The sequence below is a fragment of the Rutidosis leptorrhynchoides genome, chromosome 7, assembly GCF_046630445.1.
Source record: "Rutidosis leptorrhynchoides isolate AG116_Rl617_1_P2 chromosome 7, CSIRO_AGI_Rlap_v1, whole genome shotgun sequence".
NCBI classification, from domain to species: domain Eukaryota; kingdom Viridiplantae; phylum Streptophyta; class Magnoliopsida; order Asterales; family Asteraceae; genus Rutidosis; species Rutidosis leptorrhynchoides.
The window spans coordinates 76,915,190-76,936,766 of record NC_092339.1 but is presented as its reverse complement, the minus strand read 5'-3'; the positions used below and the strand labels follow the sequence as shown (position 1 = coordinate 76,936,766).

The window sequence follows — 21,577 nt, the reverse complement described above, 5'->3', positions numbered from 1 at the left end:
CACTAAACATACCGTACGATCTAAGCAACGAGCTAAAGATACAACACAAAAGATAGTCCATCAACGACAAAGTAAACATCGCCAAATAGCTACACCCGGAGGGTTAGCTACAACACAACAACACATTAATATATATATAACAATATAAACGAACAAGGTTAACCCCTTAACCTCAAACACACGAACATTGGCCGAACAACCCGAGCCTTGTGAATGCGCACAACCCGAAATTCACTTCTCAACCATAAGATGACCGAACAACCCGAGTCATCATGAATCCGCACTACCCGAGATTCATTACCTCCAATAAGGTGACCGAACAACCCGAGTCACCATGAATCCGCACTACCCGAGATTCATTTCACAATACTAAAACCCACGGTCACGGGATTATAAAATCCACCACACAACCATATCAACCCTTCGCCATTAGGGTTATAACAACCAAATCACAACCAAGTGTGATAACGTGCACACAAACGTGTACTTCGCCAAAGATGGTCAACCAAGACGCACAAACGTGCCAATTGGACTCATACACAAGTCCTTCAAATCCACCTATATGTGAAGTGAGCTCTATAACCGAGAATCACTTCACCCGACCCGCACCCATCCTACACATACATATGCATATAGGATATTATCACTCACCTTGAAGTCTTGAAGAAAGCTTCCAAGTAAACCGCAACTCGCCAATGGAAAATACCTATTCCATTATCACAAATACCACAACACAATTAGATTGGATTCACAAATTAACCCAATTCGTCACTTAGTGCCATTTCGACCCAAATGCACTTCCAAGCACAAACCGTACCCAAACCAACCAATAATCACTAACACAAGTGAGAATGGTCATAATATGCCAATTAAACCCGAACTCAAGTGTTAAACACGTGTCATACCCATTTTGACACTTAAACCCTAATTTTGACCCATAAAGGCCAAAATCTCATCCTTTACAAGTTTTGACACCAAAACACATTTAACTCGGTTCTATACTTCAACTTAATCCATTTTAAGTTTATAAACCTCATTAAATCGCCAATCGGGTCATAGTCACCACCAAACCCTAATTTGACCCAAAGTCAAAGTTAGTCAACCAAACAACCTCCAATGGGTTCCAATACTTCCATAATCGCTAACTAAAGTGATTAAACTAAATTTCAAGTTCTAAACATGGCCAATTTGTTCACCAACCCAAAATCCACCAACAATTAACAATAAACCCGATTACTAGCATCACTAAACCCATTTCATCACCTAAAAGGGTATTACAACAAATTAACTCAAAACCCTAACTTGAATATCAAATTAAATAGATGAAATTCGGAGTTTGAGCTTACCAATACTATCACCACGTAGCCGAGAACGAAAGGAACAACTTTAAAACCCGAGACTTTGATCGATTCGAGCTTCTTCTTCCCCAAAACCTCAAATCTCTCTCTAGACCTCTCTCTCTCTCTAAGAATGGATGAGGATGATGAATGGATGTGAAATGATCCAAAGTTGGATCTAAACCAACTGATAATGCCCACAAATCCGGCCCCATGTGAAATTACCCAAATACCCTTCATTTAAAATAAATAAAACAAGATAGGTTCTGTCAGCGCGTTTGCGCGGCGCGCGGCCGATTTGCGCGGCGCGCAGATTGACAGATTCAGCTCTTTTCCAATTTTAATATATATAAATATTCAACGAAGCCCGATCTCATATGCCTTTAATAAACAAGTATACAAAATAAATATTCGGGTCTTACAATTCAGTGCTGAACCACTCAATTAAGAGGTAAACAAACACACCCTAAATGCACTTTGGTCATCCATAACATTAACATCAACCTTAAATGCAACATCAAACATAATATGAATTTTGGCCACACAAAATTACAAATATAATGCTCAAAGATTTTGCAGCAGTCGAAGTGATAATATTATCGCATCAGGCAAACCATTAGTCTAATTTACTATGTAAGTTAGTATTTTTGACAATAGACAAATGGTTGAATTGCAAAAAAAAAAGATATTACAGCAGACAAGACAATAATGAACAAATTTCCAAAATGGAAAGGCTAAGGTTGCATTCTGTACCTCAACGTTTCGAAAATTGTGGTGCTTTTCGGGCTTTTTTCAGACCAGGTTTCTTCCTCTCAACGATTCTTGCGTCTCTAGTAAGAAGACCTTCTTTTCTTAGCGGCTTTCGGTGATCCTCACTCACTTTCAACAATGCACGAGCAATACCAAGAGATATTGCTTGTGCCTGACCCGAAAGACCACCTCCATGGGCCTTTACAAACACATCATAGCTAGTCTCGTATCCTAATGTTGCCAATGGGACTTTAATATACTGAAGCCATAATGGGTTGCCTTGAAGATATTCCTGTACAAGATTCGACAATTGATAATGGTGGAACTTGATATATAAAATATTGGTTTTAGGTATATCACATGAAATATTTAGTCTAACGTACCGTTAACTATAGACACTGGGATGTTGTAATACGCATATTCAGATATCGTAGAGGCAGCAAAAAGAGAATTTTGACTTACTCATATCATTTGGTATTCAGATGATCTAATGATGTATATTGTATACACTGTTCACAAGATTAAGGTGTTGTTTGTTTCTTAGGATGTTTTTGTCTGAAAATATGTGGGCCACGTCTGTGAAAAAGATGTGGCCTAAAGGTCTGTATGTATGAATGTGAAGACGGTTTGTTTTTATGTCTGCAAAATAACTGAATCCTGTCTGCAGCATTTAGAAGCACATTTCTAAGTCTGCGAGATTGCAGACATAATAAGGCATTAGTTTATCTTATGTCTTCAAAAAAACAAACAGTCTTCAATAAAACTTATGCGGTCACGCAGACATAAGACGTAATAAGATATGCAGACTGAAAAACAAACAACACATTGTTGTTTCATGATGGGATATTCTCACATGAGTATAATAACTAGCTAACAGTAACAACAAAGAAATTTTATTAATCACAAACAGTAGCAAAGCAGAACCTTTAAGCTATTATTTGACATTATAGAAACCGGTTAATCCGACTAAATATACTCCACCTCTCCACGTAGCCTGAACATGAAAAACGTTTTCCATTTACCAATCTTCTTATTTTGCATATATTCCATCTTAAGACATCATATCACAAGTTGAAGTAATGTACTAATTCTGAACAATTATCCAGGACATAACATATGAAGTTTATAAGTTAAAACACAGGCATATATTAAGCATAAATTTTTAAAAAAGTAAACATCTTAACCTTCTAATTTATTATATAAACACATTTGCACTTCAAGTACTCTTGACTCTTGAGGCACCTAAGATTGTGGGCAGTTTGCAGCAGGGATGATCTTCCCTTATTTTAAAGTTAGCATTTGATACATAAATTTTGTAACAGAATTATCTTATTAAAAAAAAAAAATGACCTAAAAGAACAAGAGCAAAATCAATCCAAATGTATGTAAAGGTGATTATTACCTTTGCATCACGGTAATTAATAATAAACTTTCCAGTTCCTTCTTGAATAACAACCCTAGCAATAGCACATTTCCGGCGACCGGTGCCGATAAGCTTTTGAGCGGCGAAGCCACCGGGGAGTCTAGACTTGACGTATTTCTCGATGTTTACAGTTTCCAAGTCTCCGGTGAGTGGCTCAGCTATGACAGTGGCGAGTACAGTTAATGAAGGGGTTTTAGTTTTGGTGAAATGAATTGATTTGGGGGATTGAGTGAGTGAAATTGAATTAGGTTTTTGGGAAATTTGTGAGGAGAATGATAGAGATGAGAAGGAAGATGTGAGGGTAGAGATGGATATCGCCATGTTTATTGAGTTGTGAATTTTGGGGAAGAAAGAAAGAAGAAGATGATTTGTACGAAGATGATGTGATGAAATGGGAGTAATAGGATAATGTGATAAATTTTGTTATGTCCAAAATGCCCTTTTATATAGTTTCAAAATATAATAGAAAAAAGACAAAATAAATTGCTCAAATCGTATCTGTTAGGTAGGTCTTATATGAATGAGTAAAAATCTCGAAATATCAAAATTGTACCGGTACCGGTATTGAAATATTGTACCGATGTTATTCGGTATCGGTATCGGTTTTTGATTTGAGACGTTTTCGGTATCGGTACCATTCGGTACGGTATCATTTGGTATCGGTACATTTCGTTATTCGTACCCATGCAAATCACTTCACACAACTTTCACACTACCTTCTATTTCTCAAAATGTCATGAAACCCTTGTCAAAATATATATTCGTGAATATAATATAAGATATATACCAATATTATTTGTGTGACAAAATTAGTTGTGTGAATTGAAAAAGAAAAGTTGTTAAAATCGAAAAAAAAATGTAAATTAGGGAAAAACGGGTATAATACCGAAAATACGGGTACCGATTTCGGTATTCGGTACGGTATTCGGTTCTATATTTTCCTTATTTTCAGTATCGGGATTTTCTATATCAGTACGGTACGATACTGTACCGATCTCATCCCTAGGTCTTTATATACGTTTTCAACCATCCCCCCTCCCCGTTAATAAATACCCAAGCAGTTCTTAAATGACTTTTTAATTTCAAAGTCATCCTTTCCCTTAATATTTGTTAATTATTGCGTTACATTATATGTATGTGCAGGTCATGTGGTTACATTTGTCTCAACCTCTTTTTTTTTTTTTTTTTTTTTTTGAAAGGCAAGAATTTTATTAAGAAACGAAACGAAATACAAACTAGAAAGAAGCTAGCAAAATACACCGAAACCACAAGCAAAACACAACTCTAAAAGCAAAAACGATCAAACTAACCCCACGACAAATAAATCACGACCAAGAAGCCAAACTATCTCGACAAACCACAACATTTTAACCAAAATAACGAAGAATTCCAAATCGACAACAACTACGACACGATTCGAAGCCCAAAACAAAGCCTCTTATGTGCCCGAGTCCGAGTCTGAACATGAGCAGTCATCATCAAGATCTTCCTCGTCCACATCTGAGTTCTTCATTAACTTATCGAGAATAACTCTGTCAAGCCACGTAAGTTTCTCACGATATTTTTTACGTTTCAATTGTTTTCTTTCAAGAACGAAATTAATAAAATGTTGTTTAATCAGAGGCCTGAATATCTTTTGCTTACATCGAAAACGATACACTGAGGTAGGCCCATCTCGAGGAACACCATTCAGAACATTCAACTCACGAGACACTTTATCAGCATTAATAAGCCTCGAATTAACCAAGCCCGTCTTGGGAATACTCTCACTAGGTAAATTGGGCTGCTTCTCATTTACAAGCCCACTATCAAAAGAATACAAAGGGGATGCTGGAACATCACTTTCTTCAAAGGGTCCCATTGAATTATTATTATTGTTATTGTTATTAAATTCATTTATTTATTTATATTTATATCCCGTGCAAAAACATCTCAACCACACCTTCTTTACTACAAAGAGAAAATTAGCAAAATTACGATCCAAATGGTTATAAGAATAAGCAATCACTTTCGGAAAACACATATTTTTTAACGAGAATCCTTAGGATTATCGTGAACATGCATAACTTCATTGTCTTATTCATTCATTAAATGCTATGTATAGTTAGTTGTTTATTGAGGAATATTCATTTGAGTCCATAAATTAAGTTGAGATTTAAGATATCAATGATAGCGTGACATGTGTCGCGAAAATCACATGTGATTGGAAAAAAAATTCAAAAATTTTTTTTCGAAAATTTTTTTTTTATTTTTTTCGAAATTTTTTTTTAAAATTTTTTTTAAAATTTTTTTTTTTTTACAATCACATGTGATTTACCTGCATAATCACATGTGATTGAATTGTACAATCACATGTGATTAGATTTGTCATGCATAATCACATGTAATTGACATGCATAATCACATATGATTTTAAAAAAAAATTCAAAAAAAAAAAAAATTTCGAAAAAAAATTTAAAAAAAAAAATTTTCGAATTTTTTTTTCCAATCACATGTGATTTTCGCGCCACATGTCGCGTTCTCATTGATCCCTTTGTTTTCAAGCAAATTTATGGATGCAAGTGATTACAACTCTTACATAATAAACTTCTTATTTGGTAATTTATGATGATATCAATTGGAATGTTAAAATTTTTTATACACCTTTAGATATTCTTAACAAATGTTGAGCTCCATTTTACATAATTATACTTAAGAAAGTAGCATTTAAATACATTCCACGTGAACTGCACACACATATAAGTTAACCAGATAGTTGAACAAATGTTAGAGTAAACTGTAAAGGATGACTTTGGGATTAAAACTCAATCTATGGACTGTTTATGTAAGTTTTTAATTAGAAGTGATGAAAACGAATAAAAAGTACTAACACAAAGGGATGTTTCAGCAATTTTATATATACAAAAACAAGTGGAATGTCGATTTGTATAAAATTACTAGTATGGTTTTTGTGTTTTTTATGACGTGAATGGTACTCGTAATTTTCACTTGTAGCAGGCCAACTGTCGGCACCGGCTTTCGTGTATGTCAGCTTGGTCAGTACCGGATGTTTCCGAGCAGCGGTGGTAGTCAATCTCACTTGCAACCTTAAATTTTTTTTGCAAGTTTTTGACTATCACGATAATATTTTAGTCATTTTAATATCCCTCTTTCATTTTCAGTTTCTAGGTTCCTCTCTTTCCCAATACAATATACTCGTACAATGTATAAACTTGCTTATACTGTTTTGTTATTACTCCTATTTTTGTAATTTAACTAGTATTTTTGTACAACGTTTAACTAGTAATTTAACTAGTATAAGCTTGTTTATTTTACTTACATTATTTTTTTTTTTGAAAAGCAAGATGATATATTACCAACCACAAACCAAACACGAATACAACAAACGTCCGTTGCTAAGATCGCAACATGAGATCTAACAAGAAACTAAAAGTCCTACCACAATTAATCAACACAATAATGGAGCATTGAACCATACATGCCAATCTAACTTATGATTTTTAATACGCCGCGAGATCCATTCGAACGAAACCACTTGAATTTCACTTAGCAAACACGAAGCCGAAACCGTCTTGTTGTTAAAAACTTTAGAATTCCGTGATTTCCAGAGCAAGTAAGAGACGCACCAACATAATGCTTGCCAAATGAATCTTTTGTTGTCGGAAGCCACCGCGCCAAATGTACCCTCAAAAATGTCGGAATAAATGAGATTCGCCGATGAATAACCCCACCAGTTACTTACATTATTGCATTTTATCGTTACTTACATTCTAGTTTTTTGTCATTTTACTCTTTATTTAACAGATTCAACTCTTCTGTCAAACAACAAAATATATTTAAAAAGTTTACAGCTAAAAGCTACCAGTTACCAGCTAGTTTTGCCAAACATACCCTATATAAGCAAAATTATATGGTACATAGTTTTAAGATGCATAAGTCCGCCAATCGCAGATGAAACATACTGATAAAATTTAAAAACGACAGTTAAACACAAGCCAAATCCATACTTATGACAATATACATACCTTATACAAAGTTTAAAATTGCTCCAGAAAAGGTTGAATCAGTTTACATAAGCTTCAAGTACAGGGGTCACAAAAGATAGAATGACGTTTTAAAAGAACACGACGGTAAATTATGGATCCAGATAGATCATTTCACAATTTGCAGAAGCTCGCCTGAACCGCATCAATTCTCTAGCCAGCTCCAAGATACCTTCATGTGAAGCAGGCTTAATAGACATCCTCTCAAGTATAGGTGAACTTGAAAGCAGAAAGTTAATATAATCCATTTCTCTAGCGACCCCGATAACGCCAACAATTTTGACAAACCGCAGCTGGTTGAAAATGCAATTTGTGAAATCTTCTTCAAGCAAATTCTTTGCAATTGCGCTTGGAGCTGTTTGTTCATCTGGTCGTGCCTACACGATGAATCCACCAGTATTATTATTAATAAGAGTAAAGTATATTATGGTAGGGGTGTTCATCGGTTCGGTTTCCTCGGTTTTGAAAATTTTGGAACCAAAACCGAAAACCAAAACTGAACCGAAAACCAAAACTGCGTTATCGGTTAAAACTGAAAAAATCAAACTTTAATCAAAATAAATAAAAAAGTTGACTTTGGTTTTCCATTTTGGGTTTTTAAACTGATTTTTGGTCTGTATAAATTAATAATTTAATATATATTATTAGTCAAAATCTGTTTTAAATTCAGTTTTCGGTTTAACCGAATTCAAAAAACTAACACCAAAAATCGAATTCAGATTTGAAAACCGGTCCAAAATCAAATCGAAAACCGAAATCAAATTTGGTTCAGTTTTTTCGGTTTGAATTCAGTTTGATTTTCGGACTAAACGGTTTGAAACCAAATATTAAACACCCCTAAATTACGGCGATAGTCCTTTGAATTTACATAAATCGTCTTTTATCTCTTGCAAATTACACAAATCGTCCCTGATTGATTTGGTAATGCACGACGGGCCTTGTGGTTTTCATGAAATTACACCAATCGTCATTACCTTTTAAAAATTGCACCGATCGTCCCTGAATTACTTAAAATGTGCGTTAATAGAAGGGACTATCAACACACATTTTATGTATATGAGAGACCATCGACGTACACTTTCAGGTAAGTCGAGAACAATAGATGTAATTTTTTAAAGATAAGAATGATTCGTGTAATTTCATAAAAACCACGAGGACTATCGGTATGATTTTTAAAACATAAGAATGATTGGCATAATTTCATATGAACCGCAAGGACGATGGGTATAATTTACTCTATTATATAACTTTAAATAAATGTGGAATTTTGACTGTTGACCCATTCATGGGTAAACAGTCAGATTTGGGTTATGCTTTACCTAACAGGTCAAGTGAGTATAATTTTATCAAAAACTGTCGATACAAGAAACGGGTTGAAAGGGTCAAAAGTCACTAGAATGCGTTAAAAATGCATAAAACCTAATCATTATATCTTGAAATTTCTTACATCAAACTTAAAACATTATTCAATTCTAGAACTGGAAAAATGTAAAGATGCACATTGGCCGTTGGCCCTACCAAACTCTGCCTGTTTTAATATTAACCCATTCCAAAAAACCTGTTTTAACTGATTCTAATAAGTGGGTATATATAACAGAAACTTACCAACATCTCAAGTTCCAAAAGGTTAGGTGAACTTCTAAGAATGCAAAGAGCTGCTAAAGATTCTTCTTCGTCATTAAAGTTTATACGCAGCGACAAATAATTTAGTTCCATACACGGAGTAGGCAACCTCCTTGGTACTATACCCACTGTCAGAAACTATAAACAGGCATACAAATAAAGTTAAATTCCTCCATTCGATAGCCAAAATATTGATATCATACTTTTACAAAGATTTCATCAGAAAGTGTGAAAAAAACATCATTTTTATTGTAACTTGCTATGGAAGAGTTTAATGAGTTTATTTACCTTTAGAAAGAAACTTTGAACCTCGAGTCTTTGAATTCTAGGCAAAGAAGTAAAAAACTTGATCAACTTACACGTAGTTCCGAGACTCAACTCATGATCATTGCCAATATTTACATACAAGCCAATGGAAACGGTAGATAAATGGAACGTGTTTTCGAAATTAACATCTTCAAAAACACCTCCAATGTCGAAGAACGTAAGTTTCGGAGCGTGGATTTTGAGATGAGCAACTCCGTCAAAGTTCATCAACGTCAACCTTTCGAGTAACGAGCATTTATAGATCAATTCCTCAAATTCATATTGGTCCATTGTTATATGTTGAAGGTCAAGACTGGTCAACATTTTAAAACCATTGAAAAACGAAGGAGGTTTTAACAAACAGTTAAAAAGCTCGAGATGAGATAATTTGTCACATAGGTACAGAGGAGAAGGTAGCTTGTAGCGTTGACCTTTCCAAATTTCGAGTATAAATTCTTTGACCGATCCTCGAGAAAGAAAAAGTATCCATCGATCGATGTCGCAAACACCTTGAAGGTCTCGGTGAGAAAGCTTGAATTTGTGAACCGGACCGTTATGAAGTAAGAGGACATGATCCACTATTTTAACCATTTTATTTTTTATTACCGTTGGATCTTGAGATGAGACTAACACGGATTGATTATCGAACACGAGACTTGTAAGGTTAACCCATTTGTATCTCCATTTACTTGACAATATGCTTGTTCTTACAGCATCTCGTAGTGTTACTAACGATAAAATTTTGTCTACGATATGACCTGGTAAGTTGCTGATTCGGTCGATCTCCATATCCGTTTTACAAGGGACCTTGGGTCGTTCTCTTTGTTTCTGAAAAATATTTCAGATATGTAATTATGACATTATAAGTTGCAGAAAGAACACAAACAATGACGAAAGTAGCTTAAGGTTTATCGGACGAGTTTAAGGGTTATCATACGAGCTGAAGGCTTATCGGACTAAGCCTAATATATATAAACATGTATTATCTCAAAATGTATTATCTTCTTATAAACGTAATTATTTAAGGAATATATAAGATCTCCTTATTACTAAGCCTAATTTATATAAACATGTAGAAGCTGATATTTCTGCCCCAAAACTTGCCCTGCTGCTGAATATCTACATCAAGCGTTGTCGAAAGGAAACAAGACAGTCAAATTAGTACGATTAAAACATTCTCATTTTACATTTACAGCATAAGGTAAATGGAAGCATCCAATAAAAGCAAAATTACCAAATTACTCACAAAAACAACTTACCATATTACTCATGATTGGGTACAAACGACGTAGATGTAAACTTGCAAGTAAATTGTGGAATCATCATTGCACTATTTCTGTCATTCTCTAAAGGCGAATCTTTGATCCACAACAGAGCAAAAAAGGCAATCAGTGACGAAACAAAAAACTGAAAAATAAAATACACTATCTTCTCTACTGCATGTTTATCAGCAAGAAAAATGTAGCTTATTAATGACAAATAATAGTTGCAATCACTTTTTTATTTCATTTCATGCTCAAATTCGATTATTAGATTAGATTCAAAAGCAAGGATTAAACTTTGGCCTTTATAAAAAGCCCAATTAACATAAATAAAATAAAATTATAGAACAAATTAATACATACAGATGTCTCATGCAGCATCAACAATTAAAAAGGGGGAAAAGCAAGTTAACATATATAAATTGATAACCAATTGAGGGTTTCGGTTCAACGACCTTATGAAACTACATTACTACATTTCAATTAAAAGATATATGAAATTTACAAACCCTAGAAGCCTTCAGATACAAAATTAAGACAAATTATCTCAATTAATCACCAACAGTGTGACAAGTATATGATAAAGTTAGTAACTTTACATCAATTACCCTAATAGTCATATCATATGAGACAATCAATGCTTAAAAAGTACGTCAGATGATAAAATTAAAGCGTGCAGAGACGGAAATTAATAAAATAGATTAAAGGCTAGAACCTAAGCAGATATTGATGAAATTCAGACAAGTGAAAGAATGAAGAGGGTAAAGCGTGTAAATTACATAACATATGGCGTAAGTTGAAACTGTTATTCGGGATGATCGGTTGGCGCAAAAAAAAAAAAAAAAAAAAAAAAAAAAAAAAATTTGGTGCTAACAAAAAAAAATTAAGACAAAGAAAGATAGAATGTTGGGTGAAGATGAAAAAGAGATTCGTAAAGAAAAAGAAAGAAAACGAGGGGCTCTTAACCGAGCAAAACGTCTTTTACATCAATTCTGTTTAAGACCCTCAATTAGGGTATGCATCATTTGATTTCAAACTGAATAAATTGAATATCGAATTGAATCTAAATTAAAAGAAATTAAAACCGAATTTTTTAAACGGTTTTCGGATCGATCGAAATCGAAAGCGAATTAGTAATTCGGTTTTTTGATTTTGAAAATTTTAAATTCGGTTAACTGAAAACTGAATTAAAAACAGAATACATAACATATTAAAATATATTTATATTTATATTATATTTGATGTATTATTATATTTTTACTAAACAATAAACATGTTATATACCATGTATGCTTAAATTAATTCAACAACCGTTATTCTTAATTTATATGTAGGTTTATGCTGGTTAGGATTTTTACTTTTAGTGATTTTTGGTTTTAACCGAAACCAAGCCGAAATCAAATTCGGTTTTTGGTTCGGTTTTGGTTACAGTTTTGATATTTAAATATGGTTTCGGTTTTGATTTTATAAGTTTCAAAACCGAAAAAACCAAACCGAATAAACCAAAAAACCGAAAACCAAACCGATGAACACCCCTAAATAGACCTCAACTACTCCCCAACTATTCAAGCTCAATTCGTTAAAAATTCGAGTCGAGCTTAAACGAGCTCGATATCATTGTATGAAGTGTCTAAGTAAAACTATAAAAACAAATATTCTTTTGTTTAGGGATTTTACATTAATTTATGTAGGTTATTAAGGGGTATTTAGAGAAAGAATATGATGGAAATGAAAAATCAATAATCATGTTTTGATGTATTAAAAGAGTTGTTACTTTTTTATTTTCACGTTTTGTTACTTATATAAAATAAATAAATTTAAGAAGAATAAGTATTTTACTTTGATATACACAATCTAATTTGATTATTCCACGACCATTTTTAACTCCTCCTCAAAATTATTTTAAAATATGCGACTAATAAGGATATTATGATGTCAACTGCTAAATATCTTGTGATGTTTAAGTATCACATGAAGAAAACAAATGAATCGATGAAGTTTAGCTTGTTCACATTATTCGGGTAGAGTATCAAATATACATCCACCTTAAATGTTTACAATCACTTCTTTAGTCAACTGTAACATATGAATTGATAAAGTTTATCTTGTTCACATTATTTATGAAGTTTAGTATAAACGTTTTCTTCCTTTAGCGTTTATAGAGGTTCATCATGAACAACTCGGACAGCTCGTAAATCAAATTGTTATCCTGAGTTTAATCAACTCGCATATCGAGTTGGATCAGTCGGGATTGAAAGAGAACCAAAAGAAAAAGTATATATAACGTTTTCAATCATTTATTTGGTTAATTGAAATATGACTTCAAAAATGTGACGATGGAGGAAATTGAGATATTGGAATGGAGATACAAAGATATAACGAATAAATATAAATTAAAAAAAAAATTGTGAAATTGAAGACAAACTGAACAACAACAACAACAAAACTCAATATGTAGACAACAACAACAAAATTCAATATGTAGACAACAACAAAACTCATAAGTTGTGTATGGAGAGGTAAAATGTAGACAACATAAACATTTCTGCTATTTTAGAATAAAGATAAGTTATTTTTTCATCAAGAGTGAAAACAACTAAAGAATAGAAAAAATCCTCGCTCTCAATGTTCTATGAATAGAAAGATTGTTTTCGAATAGACTTCCAGCCAATAAGTAGGTTAAAAAAATAGTGAGAAGCCTTGAAAATGGTATAGTCAAAATTTCTATGAATTTTAAATATGACTTAAATTCAATTTAGACTCTAAGCGACTCGCCAATAAATCTACATTTCGTGGTTCACTCACTCATTTACATATATACTAACATCAACAAACTATGAATAATACTACTCGCACGCACCAAACGCTTGTACATCTCGCAACAATGGTTGTACACCTTACACTATTCATGATACTGTATCAAACAAACTTAATTTTTATTTTTTTTTTGGACCCTTTTTTCCTCATTTTTTCCCTTTTTTAGTTTCCTTTATATTTTTCTTTACCCACAGCAAATATCTACTAAATAAAAAATATGAATAGCACTGCTGGTTTCTTTACGTGAACAGTACTATTTACGTGAACAGTACTATTCATGGTAATGTAGCAAATTTAATTATTATTTTTTTGGAACCGTTTTTTTCCTCATTTTTTTCCTTTTTAAGTTTCCTTTATATTTTTCTTCACCCACAGCAAATATCTACTAAACAAAAAATATGAATAGTACCGCTGGTTTTTTTATAATTAGCAGCAGCAAATATCTATTAGGCAAAAAAATATGAATAGTACCAATTGTTTCATTTATATTTTTCTCTACCCGTTGTAACAATTTTTTTTTCTTTTTTCTTTTTTGGTTTCCTTTATATTTTTCTCCACCCGCAGAGATGCACCTATATTGTTAATTTAAAATAACATTTAAATCTTTTAGGGGTTATACCTTTTAGTTCGACTCGAGTTGCGCTTCAACGACATCATCATTAAACTAAACGCAATAAAATACATTGAAAATCGAAACCCGGGCGCGAAGCGAGGGTAAACAACTCGTTAATATAATTGAGCCACCTGTATCTCTATCAATCATCAATCAAACTATATTAAACTTAAAAATAAAAAAATGCGGATACGTGGTACAAGCACCAGGTTCGTTCCTTAACGTCGTTACCAAATCGCTCTTTTAAAACCGTCCGACCACCGTACCTTAACAAATCAAAATCAAACCGTTCACCATCTTTGTTCCAAAAACACAAAAAATGGACATCCAAGAATCAATTACCAATCAAACCCATGTTTCAATCACACTCGCAAACCATCTGCTGACCAAGATCTCACACAACTCCAACATCGTTTTCTCACCTCTTTCGCTCCACGTAGTTCTAGGCTTAATCGCCGCCGGTTCCAAAAACAAAACACTCGACCAGATGCTATCTTTTCTCAAAACAAAAACCATCGATGATCTCAATAAGCTGTCGTCTCAGCTTGTGTCTTTAATCTTTGCTGACGGTACCCCAAGCGGTGGCCCACGTTTGTCGTTTGTTAACGGCGTTTGGGTTGAACAAACACTTCCTCTTAAACCGTCTTTTAAACAGGTTGTTGATACTGTTTATAACGCCGTTTCTAATCAAGTCGATTTTCAATCCAAGGTCAGTTCTTTTTTCATTTCCATTTTTTTATTAGAGTTACTTTTTATTATTATGTTACAGGATCTAGGGTTATAATAAGGTTAATGTTGCTGTATATATGGTAATTTATATATTTATTAGCCTTTTTGATCAAGATTTGTTATGGGTGTTGTTAATTTTGTTGACATACTATATGATTAGACAAAAGCTGAAAACTTTAATTGGATTTGATTCAGTTTGAAGTGGAAACTCCAAAACCCTAACAGACACTGACATATAACTAATCAAAATGATGAAACTTGATTAGTTTGATTAAGGGAGTGATTGGGATTGCTTATTCAAGTGTTATCTGCTTATTGATTATTTTTGTTACATAAGTAAATTCAAGCCCCCTTTAAACGCTGTGTTTATTTTTAAAGGAATAAACAAGTGAAAATGAGCCTAAAATGTTAGGTTCAATAGGTTCAATAGGAATTAGGGATTCTTAAATGATGATCCGTACACCACTAATTTTTAGCCATACACCACCAAACATGCTTTACAGTGTTGTATGGATCACTATAAAGCATAATGTTGTACTTTACAACACTATAAAGCATGTGTAAAGCATGTTTGGTGGTGTATCATGTATGGCTAAAAATTAGTGGTGTACGGATCTCTCCCCATTCTTAAATTGTTCTTTATTATATATATAAAATAAATATAGAAGGTTTATGAAAGCTATTGCCAACCTTTAGTACTAATTTGTTAATGTAGGCCGTTGAGGTAGCCAATGAAGTGAATATCTGGGCTGATAAGCATACGAATGGCCTTATTAAAGATATCCTTCCTGCTGGTGCGGTTACGAGTTCCACCAGGCTCATTTTTGCAAATGCAGTCTATTTCAAAGGAGCCTGGAGTGAGAAGTTTGACCAGTCAAAGACTAAAGACACTGACTTTCACCTTCTTGATGGTAGCAAAGTTCAATTACCATTCATGACGAGCAAGAAAAAGCAATTCGTGCGTGAATATGACGGTTTCAAAGTCTTGGGTCTTCCCTATTTAAAAGGCGAAGATAAACGCCAATTCACAATGTACTTTTATCTCCCAGATGCAAAAGACGGTTTATCATCTTTAGTCGAGAAATTAAGTTCAGGATCTGAGTTTTTGAACAGAAACATTCCACGTCAAAAAGTGGAAGTCGGGCAGTTTTTGATCCCAAAGTTCAAGATCTCGTTCGGGTTTGAAGCTTCGGATATGTTGAAGGAGTTAGGGCTTGTATTGCCTTTCGGTGGTGAAGAAGGTTTGACTGAAATGGTGGATTCACCTGTTGGTCAAAGCTTGTTTGTTTCGAGCATTCATCATAAGGCTTTTGTGGAGGTGAATGAAGAAGGTACAGAGGCTGCAGCAGCTTCTGCAGGTGTTGTAATGTTGAGAGCTTTGATGACTAATGATAAGGTTGACTTTGTAGCGGATCATCCGTTTTTGTTTGTGATTAGAGAAGATTTGACTGGGGTCGTGTTGTTTATGGGGCAGGTAATTGACCCTCGTGTTGGTTGAACTTGTATTTTGAAACTTTAGCACCTGTATGATGGTTTGTAATGGTAGTACTTTTTGCTTGTATACGAATGCTGTGATGTTTCTATCTTACTAGTGGCAATAAATGTTATTGTGTGAATATCTCCCGTATTATGTTTTGAATTACTAGTTTCTCGATCGCTAGCTATTGTTTTTAGCAAGGTTGCAAAAGACGTGAGACGGGGTCGAGACGGCCGGGTCCTAAAAAGGTCGAGACGTTCAAGACGGGGTCGAGATGGGGGTCGAGACGGACGTTGATCAAAGTTGACTTTTAAATATATAAGTATATAAATGTATATATGTGTACATATTTTGAAGTCAAAAACTTTAATTGACTAATTTGTACTCATAATTGCTATCACCATTAATATAATACTGAAAATTTAAACTAAAATACGATAAATTTGACCGATTTTGCTGACTTTCTGGATTTTCCGAATTTTGAGAGACTTTGACATGATTTTTTTCAACTTTGACCCGAATTTTGACCGTTAACTGTCATATTAGACGGTTTTCTTCGAGACGGGACGGGCTAGTCACCAAACCGTCGCAACGGGCGTCGAGACGGCTCGAGACGGGGAGTTTTGCAACAGTGGTTTTTAGTAATTTAGATCTTTACAGAAGAGTGCAAGCATGATTCTTGATTTCATTGACGATCGATACCAACTGTGACGATCGATCCAAATCCATATGGACGAACACGTCATTCATTGATTTCATTACGAGGTATTTGACCTCTATATGATACGTTTTGTAAACATTGCATTCTTTTGAAAAGGCACACCATAAATGAATATTTAATTCAAAGGTTTTCGACATCTGATGATTTCTACATATAGATAATCACCGTATATAATAGTTTACAATAGTACTTCCGTTGACAATGCAGTCAAAATAAGGTACATGATGATGAATTGGTGAATGCAACGTTTTCTTGAAAAATATGCCATATAAGACTCCATGCACATAGCTTGTCTATCATATAAGCAAACAGCGGAAGACTTCTAGGGAACCTGAGAATAAACATGCTAACAAGTGTCAACACAAAGGTTGGTGAGTTCATAGTTTGTATGTTTCACATAATCTGTATATAAAGATGGATCACAAGATTTCAGTTGTTTCATCCAGAAACGTTTATCAAAATATTCTACGAAATTGAGCACCCTGGTAACTAAACTTAACGTATATATAATTTGTACCCTTTGTATAATCATCTTAATAATACACGCAAACCAACGTGTACGCTTCTCAAATAGCATACGTCCGTTAAAAGGCTAGTGCTCTAGCTCGGACCCCGCTTATCGGGGGCGCTGCCCCCGAACCCCCGTCATAATCAAGATAAGTTCAAACAAGTGTGCACTCCACACTTCTCCAAACTTGTTCGATATTTATCAAGATTATTTTGGTTACAAATTAATCTCATTACACTTAAATCATATTGGTGACATAAATCACAACACATTATAGATTGTAAGTATATATGTCAAAAAATGTTACATATAGTTATCGTTTTGAAAACTTAAGTTAATGGTCTCAAAGTATACTTATAACTCATTGTTGTTAGTTCACAATGAAATGTTAAACCATCCTTAAATCATGTTAAATATGTATAGATATGTACATATACATAATCGTATAATTATCGTGTGTTATATAGTTCGTGATATCATCGGTCAAATTGGACGGTCAAACGTTGTGTAAAACTCTTTTCAAAAATATAAGTCTCAACAGTTTGGATTTGCTTATTATGTTGGTAAGGTTTAATTTATGTAAATATTAATCTCATAAGTATAGAACGATCGGAAAATTCTGGGTCGTTACATAACCTCTTCCGTTTCATTTATTTTCACCACTCCTATAATCTTCTTTCTTATTTCATACTTACAAAAGATTTGTGAAAATGCTTCATCTAGTTCTGATTCTTGATATTTTCTTGGCTATCATATCATTCATTCTTCTTTTTCATCTGTCACCAGAGGAGGTTATTTTCTTCTACTATTACCTTGGGGTTATATTGTTTTTCATTCTCCCGTGTCTTTATATTGCTATACGCATTGATATACACGGTTTGTAATTTCGGGGTTGTTTTCGGGCTTTATATTTTCCATTATATTTCGGAGCTTCATGCTTTCGTTTTCTCTTCCCGACTTTAAGTCAAGCGAATAATGGTCTAAAATTCATAGGTATGGATTTTGAAATGAACATAATTAATGTTCTAAGAAGGAAACGGTAATGGCATAATCTGACTTGTCAAATTACCAGAATACCTCGAAAAAAACCGAATCATCAAGAAAAATATTTTCTTAATATGTTTAGAGGTTAAATAGAATGAAAGAGTTATGTAACATGGTTCATGATGAGGGTATGATCTGTGAACCTTTATCACGTTCCATTAGAAACTCAGCATGACTTACTGTAATATAATCACGTTGATCAAGTGTCATTATATTATACTAATTCATGCTTCAGTTCCCAACACTACTTCAAACATCCATTTTTCGAATTTTTCAGATTTTAGAAACTAAAATAGTTTCTTTTATAATGTAACACAGATAGCGCGAAGAGATGAATGATTTCAGATAAGAATAATTATAAAAATATCTTCAGAAATATGGATGATATTTATAATGGAAGATACGATGATATCTTAGAATATTTAAGATAAGATGATGATGAAAAATATTGTCCGCAAAGGTTTTAGAGTAAGGAGCAAGGTATTTGCTAAGGATTTCTGCAGACACTGAATCATTTGTATTCTTTGAAGGTAGATTTCGTCTTTGTGATTTGTCTACAGCCTCCTTCATAGTCTGCTCAATCCGTTTTCCAGTTCCAAACCTTCTCTTTTTCTCAGCTTTACCACCATACTATTATTTATCATCAAACTTTTGACTGTTAAGGTCGTTTACAGTTTTTGCTGCTTCATCAGCATTTTTCCAAAATTCGGAGGGCTAGTTCATAGTTTGGGATGTTTTTCAGAAACTTCACATTCGAAGTATGTAAGTCTAGAAGATAGACATTATATGTATATATATATATCTGTTGGCGTAGAATTGCTGCGAAATTCGAAATACTGATTGCTAATTCCCGGTAGTTGGTATGACAATTATTGTTACAAGATGTGGATGAGTACATGATAGGGTTTCAATGAGTATATGGGTTTTTCGAAAGGTCAAGGATAAATGAAGTTGTTGGTAAATTTACTGCTAATGTGGTGGAACAAAAAAGTTCCCCGGTAACAAAAACGTATATACCAAAGTTTCAAGTCTGAAAGGTTGTCGTTGACTGGTTGAATGGTTGATAATACTGGATACTTTGAAAAGGAACTGCAAGGTTATTTTTGGTAAAAACAATACTAAAGGATTTTTCACAGTTTTGAAGTCAAAGTATAGCTTTGAAAGATGTAGAGATCTAAGAATGATTTCACCGGTTTAGAGTTATGACTTGGATTATGATCCGTCAATATCAGAATATGTAATTGAATTTGTATGAAAACGATTGTATATCATTGTGAGCATTGTTAATAAATTTTTTTTTAATCAAAGTTGAAGAATGTACAGTGTAACATCTTAATTGTGAACTTATATATTTCCCGAGTATTACCTACCCGTTAAAGATTTCACAATTAATATTTTGTACAAAAGAATTTTTATTACCGTCTTTATGAAAATATATGTATGTATATTTTCTTCAGATGTAATACAGATTTAATGAGTTAATATCATATTAAGCTCATTTGATTTTCAGCTTGACTTAGAAATAAATGATCTCTAAAACATTAGAGATTACATAATCTTTGCGGAGTATCTCACTAATGAAATCAATACTTCATTATTTATTCTTATTCCTTGGTGAAGGATGTTGATGCTCGGGAAATTTTTGTGAACCTTACAAGGCACAGATGATGTTTTCTGGAAAGTTTCGAGTACATCGAAAATGAAAATGTAGAATCAATTATGTAATTGAATAATACACTTGGTTTATTAGGAAATGGAATTCATTGCGTTGAAACAGAGATTGTAGTTAACAAGGTTAAGTTGTTATCGAAGGATGTACATCATAGCACATTAATAATATGAATTTAACCGAGTAGTATTTACCCTTTTTCAATTCATACATAATAGCTTAGTACGAAAAGATTTATGATGGTTTTAAAATTTATATATATTAAATATACATAAAATTTCTTCAGGGGAAATGAGTTAATACTTCATCGGTTATTGTTGCTGGTATTTCTTGGTAACTACGGTGCGTATGACGTTGATGCTCGTGGAACAGATTGTGAAGTTGAGGTTTGCGATGCGGATGTTGTTAGTGGTGGTAATGGTACTGTTGGTGTTGTTGTCGGTGGTACTGTTGATGCCGGTGATGCTGCTGGTGTTTGTAACCTTTGCACCATATTCTCCAAAGCCACTACCCGAGCACGAAGCTCGTTGACTTCTTCTACTACACCGGGATGATTGGCGGTTCGGACGAGCGGATGAATAAGATCCAGAATTTGAGATAGTATATGGTCATGACGAGATACTCTGGAAATGAGAGAGAAAATGGTGTCTCGAACAGGTTCGTCGGTAAGTGCTTCAGGTTCTTCGCCAAGAGGGCAATGTGGTGGATGGAAGGGATCGCTTTCTTCTTGTCTCCAATAATTAAGTTAGCTACGAACCCATTCCCAATTCATCCAGAATAGATGATGGCTAATTGGTTGATCCATTCCGGTTACACTGTCTTCGGAATTCAGTTGAATATCTATATCGGAATAGCTGTCGGAATTTAAGAAATTTGAACTAGATACGAGATCCATCTTGTATAATTAGAGAGATGATTTTTGATATGAAATAGATTATAGAATTTAGATTGGTACTCTTCAATACATAATTTACATATGTATATATAATACCAAAATCCCGTAAATTACGGAGAAATTTTCGGAAGATGGCAGTCAAAGTTTGCTGTAATAGATATGCCAAGATATGAATTTTGTCTATATACTATTTATGCAATCAATGCAATAAGACGCGTTTAGACTTAAGATGATAGACAGGTAATTTCTGACAAGAAATGATAAGCAAAACTTTTGACATGCAGACACAGTCGAAGTCCAGACTTACTAATGCATCCTAACAACTATCAGTTAGACACACTTATACAAGACCTGGTTCAC

The 21,577-nt window shown here is 33.7% G+C and overlaps 3 protein-coding genes across 4 annotated transcripts; 1 reads left to right on the top strand and 2 right to left on the bottom strand.

Annotated features, from left to right (window-relative positions):
• Nucleotides 1–1,842: 1,842 nt before the first annotated feature.
• LOC139857251 (small ribosomal subunit protein uS9c-like) lies at nt 1,843–3,908 on the bottom strand. Its single transcript, XM_071845988.1, has 2 exons — nt 3,490–3,908; nt 1,843–2,379 (listed from the first exon to the last, which is right to left on the bottom strand). Exons 1-2 carry the CDS (start codon nt 3,829–3,831, stop codon nt 2,092–2,094), a joined length of 630 nt encoding a protein of 209 aa, XP_071702089.1. The 5' UTR covers nt 3,832–3,908; the 3' UTR covers nt 1,843–2,091.
• A 3,549-nt stretch (nt 3,909–7,457) lies between these two features.
• LOC139857304 (F-box/FBD/LRR-repeat protein At1g13570-like) lies at nt 7,458–11,601 on the bottom strand. 2 transcript variants are annotated; one of them, XM_071846040.1, is made up of 5 exons: nt 11,524–11,601; nt 10,742–10,840; nt 9,465–10,310; nt 9,159–9,314; nt 7,458–7,930 (listed from the first exon to the last, which is right to left on the bottom strand). In XM_071846040.1, the coding sequence occupies exons 2-5, from the start codon at nt 10,751–10,753 to the stop codon at nt 7,646–7,648; spliced, it is 1,299 nt and encodes a 432-aa protein (XP_071702141.1). In that variant the 5' UTR covers nt 10,754–10,840; nt 11,524–11,601; the 3' UTR covers nt 7,458–7,645. The 2 variants fall into 2 exon arrangements, with proteins under 2 accessions (XP_071702141.1, XP_071702142.1); XM_071846041.1 differs by having other exon boundaries at nt 11,460–11,562.
• A 2,747-nt stretch (nt 11,602–14,348) lies between these two features.
• Nucleotides 14,349–16,519, top strand: LOC139857323 (serpin-ZX-like). The gene is made up of 2 exons (XM_071846060.1): nt 14,349–14,883; nt 15,619–16,519. The coding sequence occupies exons 1-2, from the start codon at nt 14,494–14,496 to the stop codon at nt 16,399–16,401; spliced, it is 1,173 nt and encodes a 390-aa protein (XP_071702161.1). The 5' UTR covers nt 14,349–14,493; the 3' UTR covers nt 16,402–16,519.
• Nucleotides 16,520–21,577: the final 5,058 nt, after the last annotated feature.

Coding starts and splice junctions, on each gene's coding strand:
- LOC139857251 (XM_071845988.1), bottom strand. CDS start 3,831: ATGGCGATATCCATCTCTACCCTCACATCTTCCTTCTCATCTCTATCA. Junction 2,380..3,489: donor TTAATTACCGTGATGCAAAG/GTAATAATCACC, acceptor AATCTTGTACAG/GAATATCTTCAAGGCAACCC.
- LOC139857323 (XM_071846060.1), top strand. CDS start 14,494: ATGGACATCCAAGAATCAATTACCAATCAAACCCATGTTTCAATCACA. Junction 14,884..15,618: donor AAGTCGATTTTCAATCCAAG/GTCAGTTCTTTT, acceptor TTGTTAATGTAG/GCCGTTGAGGTAGCCAATGA.
- LOC139857304 (XM_071846040.1), bottom strand. Junction 9,315..9,464: donor TTCAAAGTTTCTTTCTAAAG/GTAAATAAACTC, acceptor GCCTGTTTATAG/TTTCTGACAGTGGGTATAGT. Junction 7,931..9,158: donor TTTTGGAACTTGAGATGTTG/GTAAGTTTCTGT, acceptor TTCATCGTGTAG/GCACGACCAGATGAACAAAC.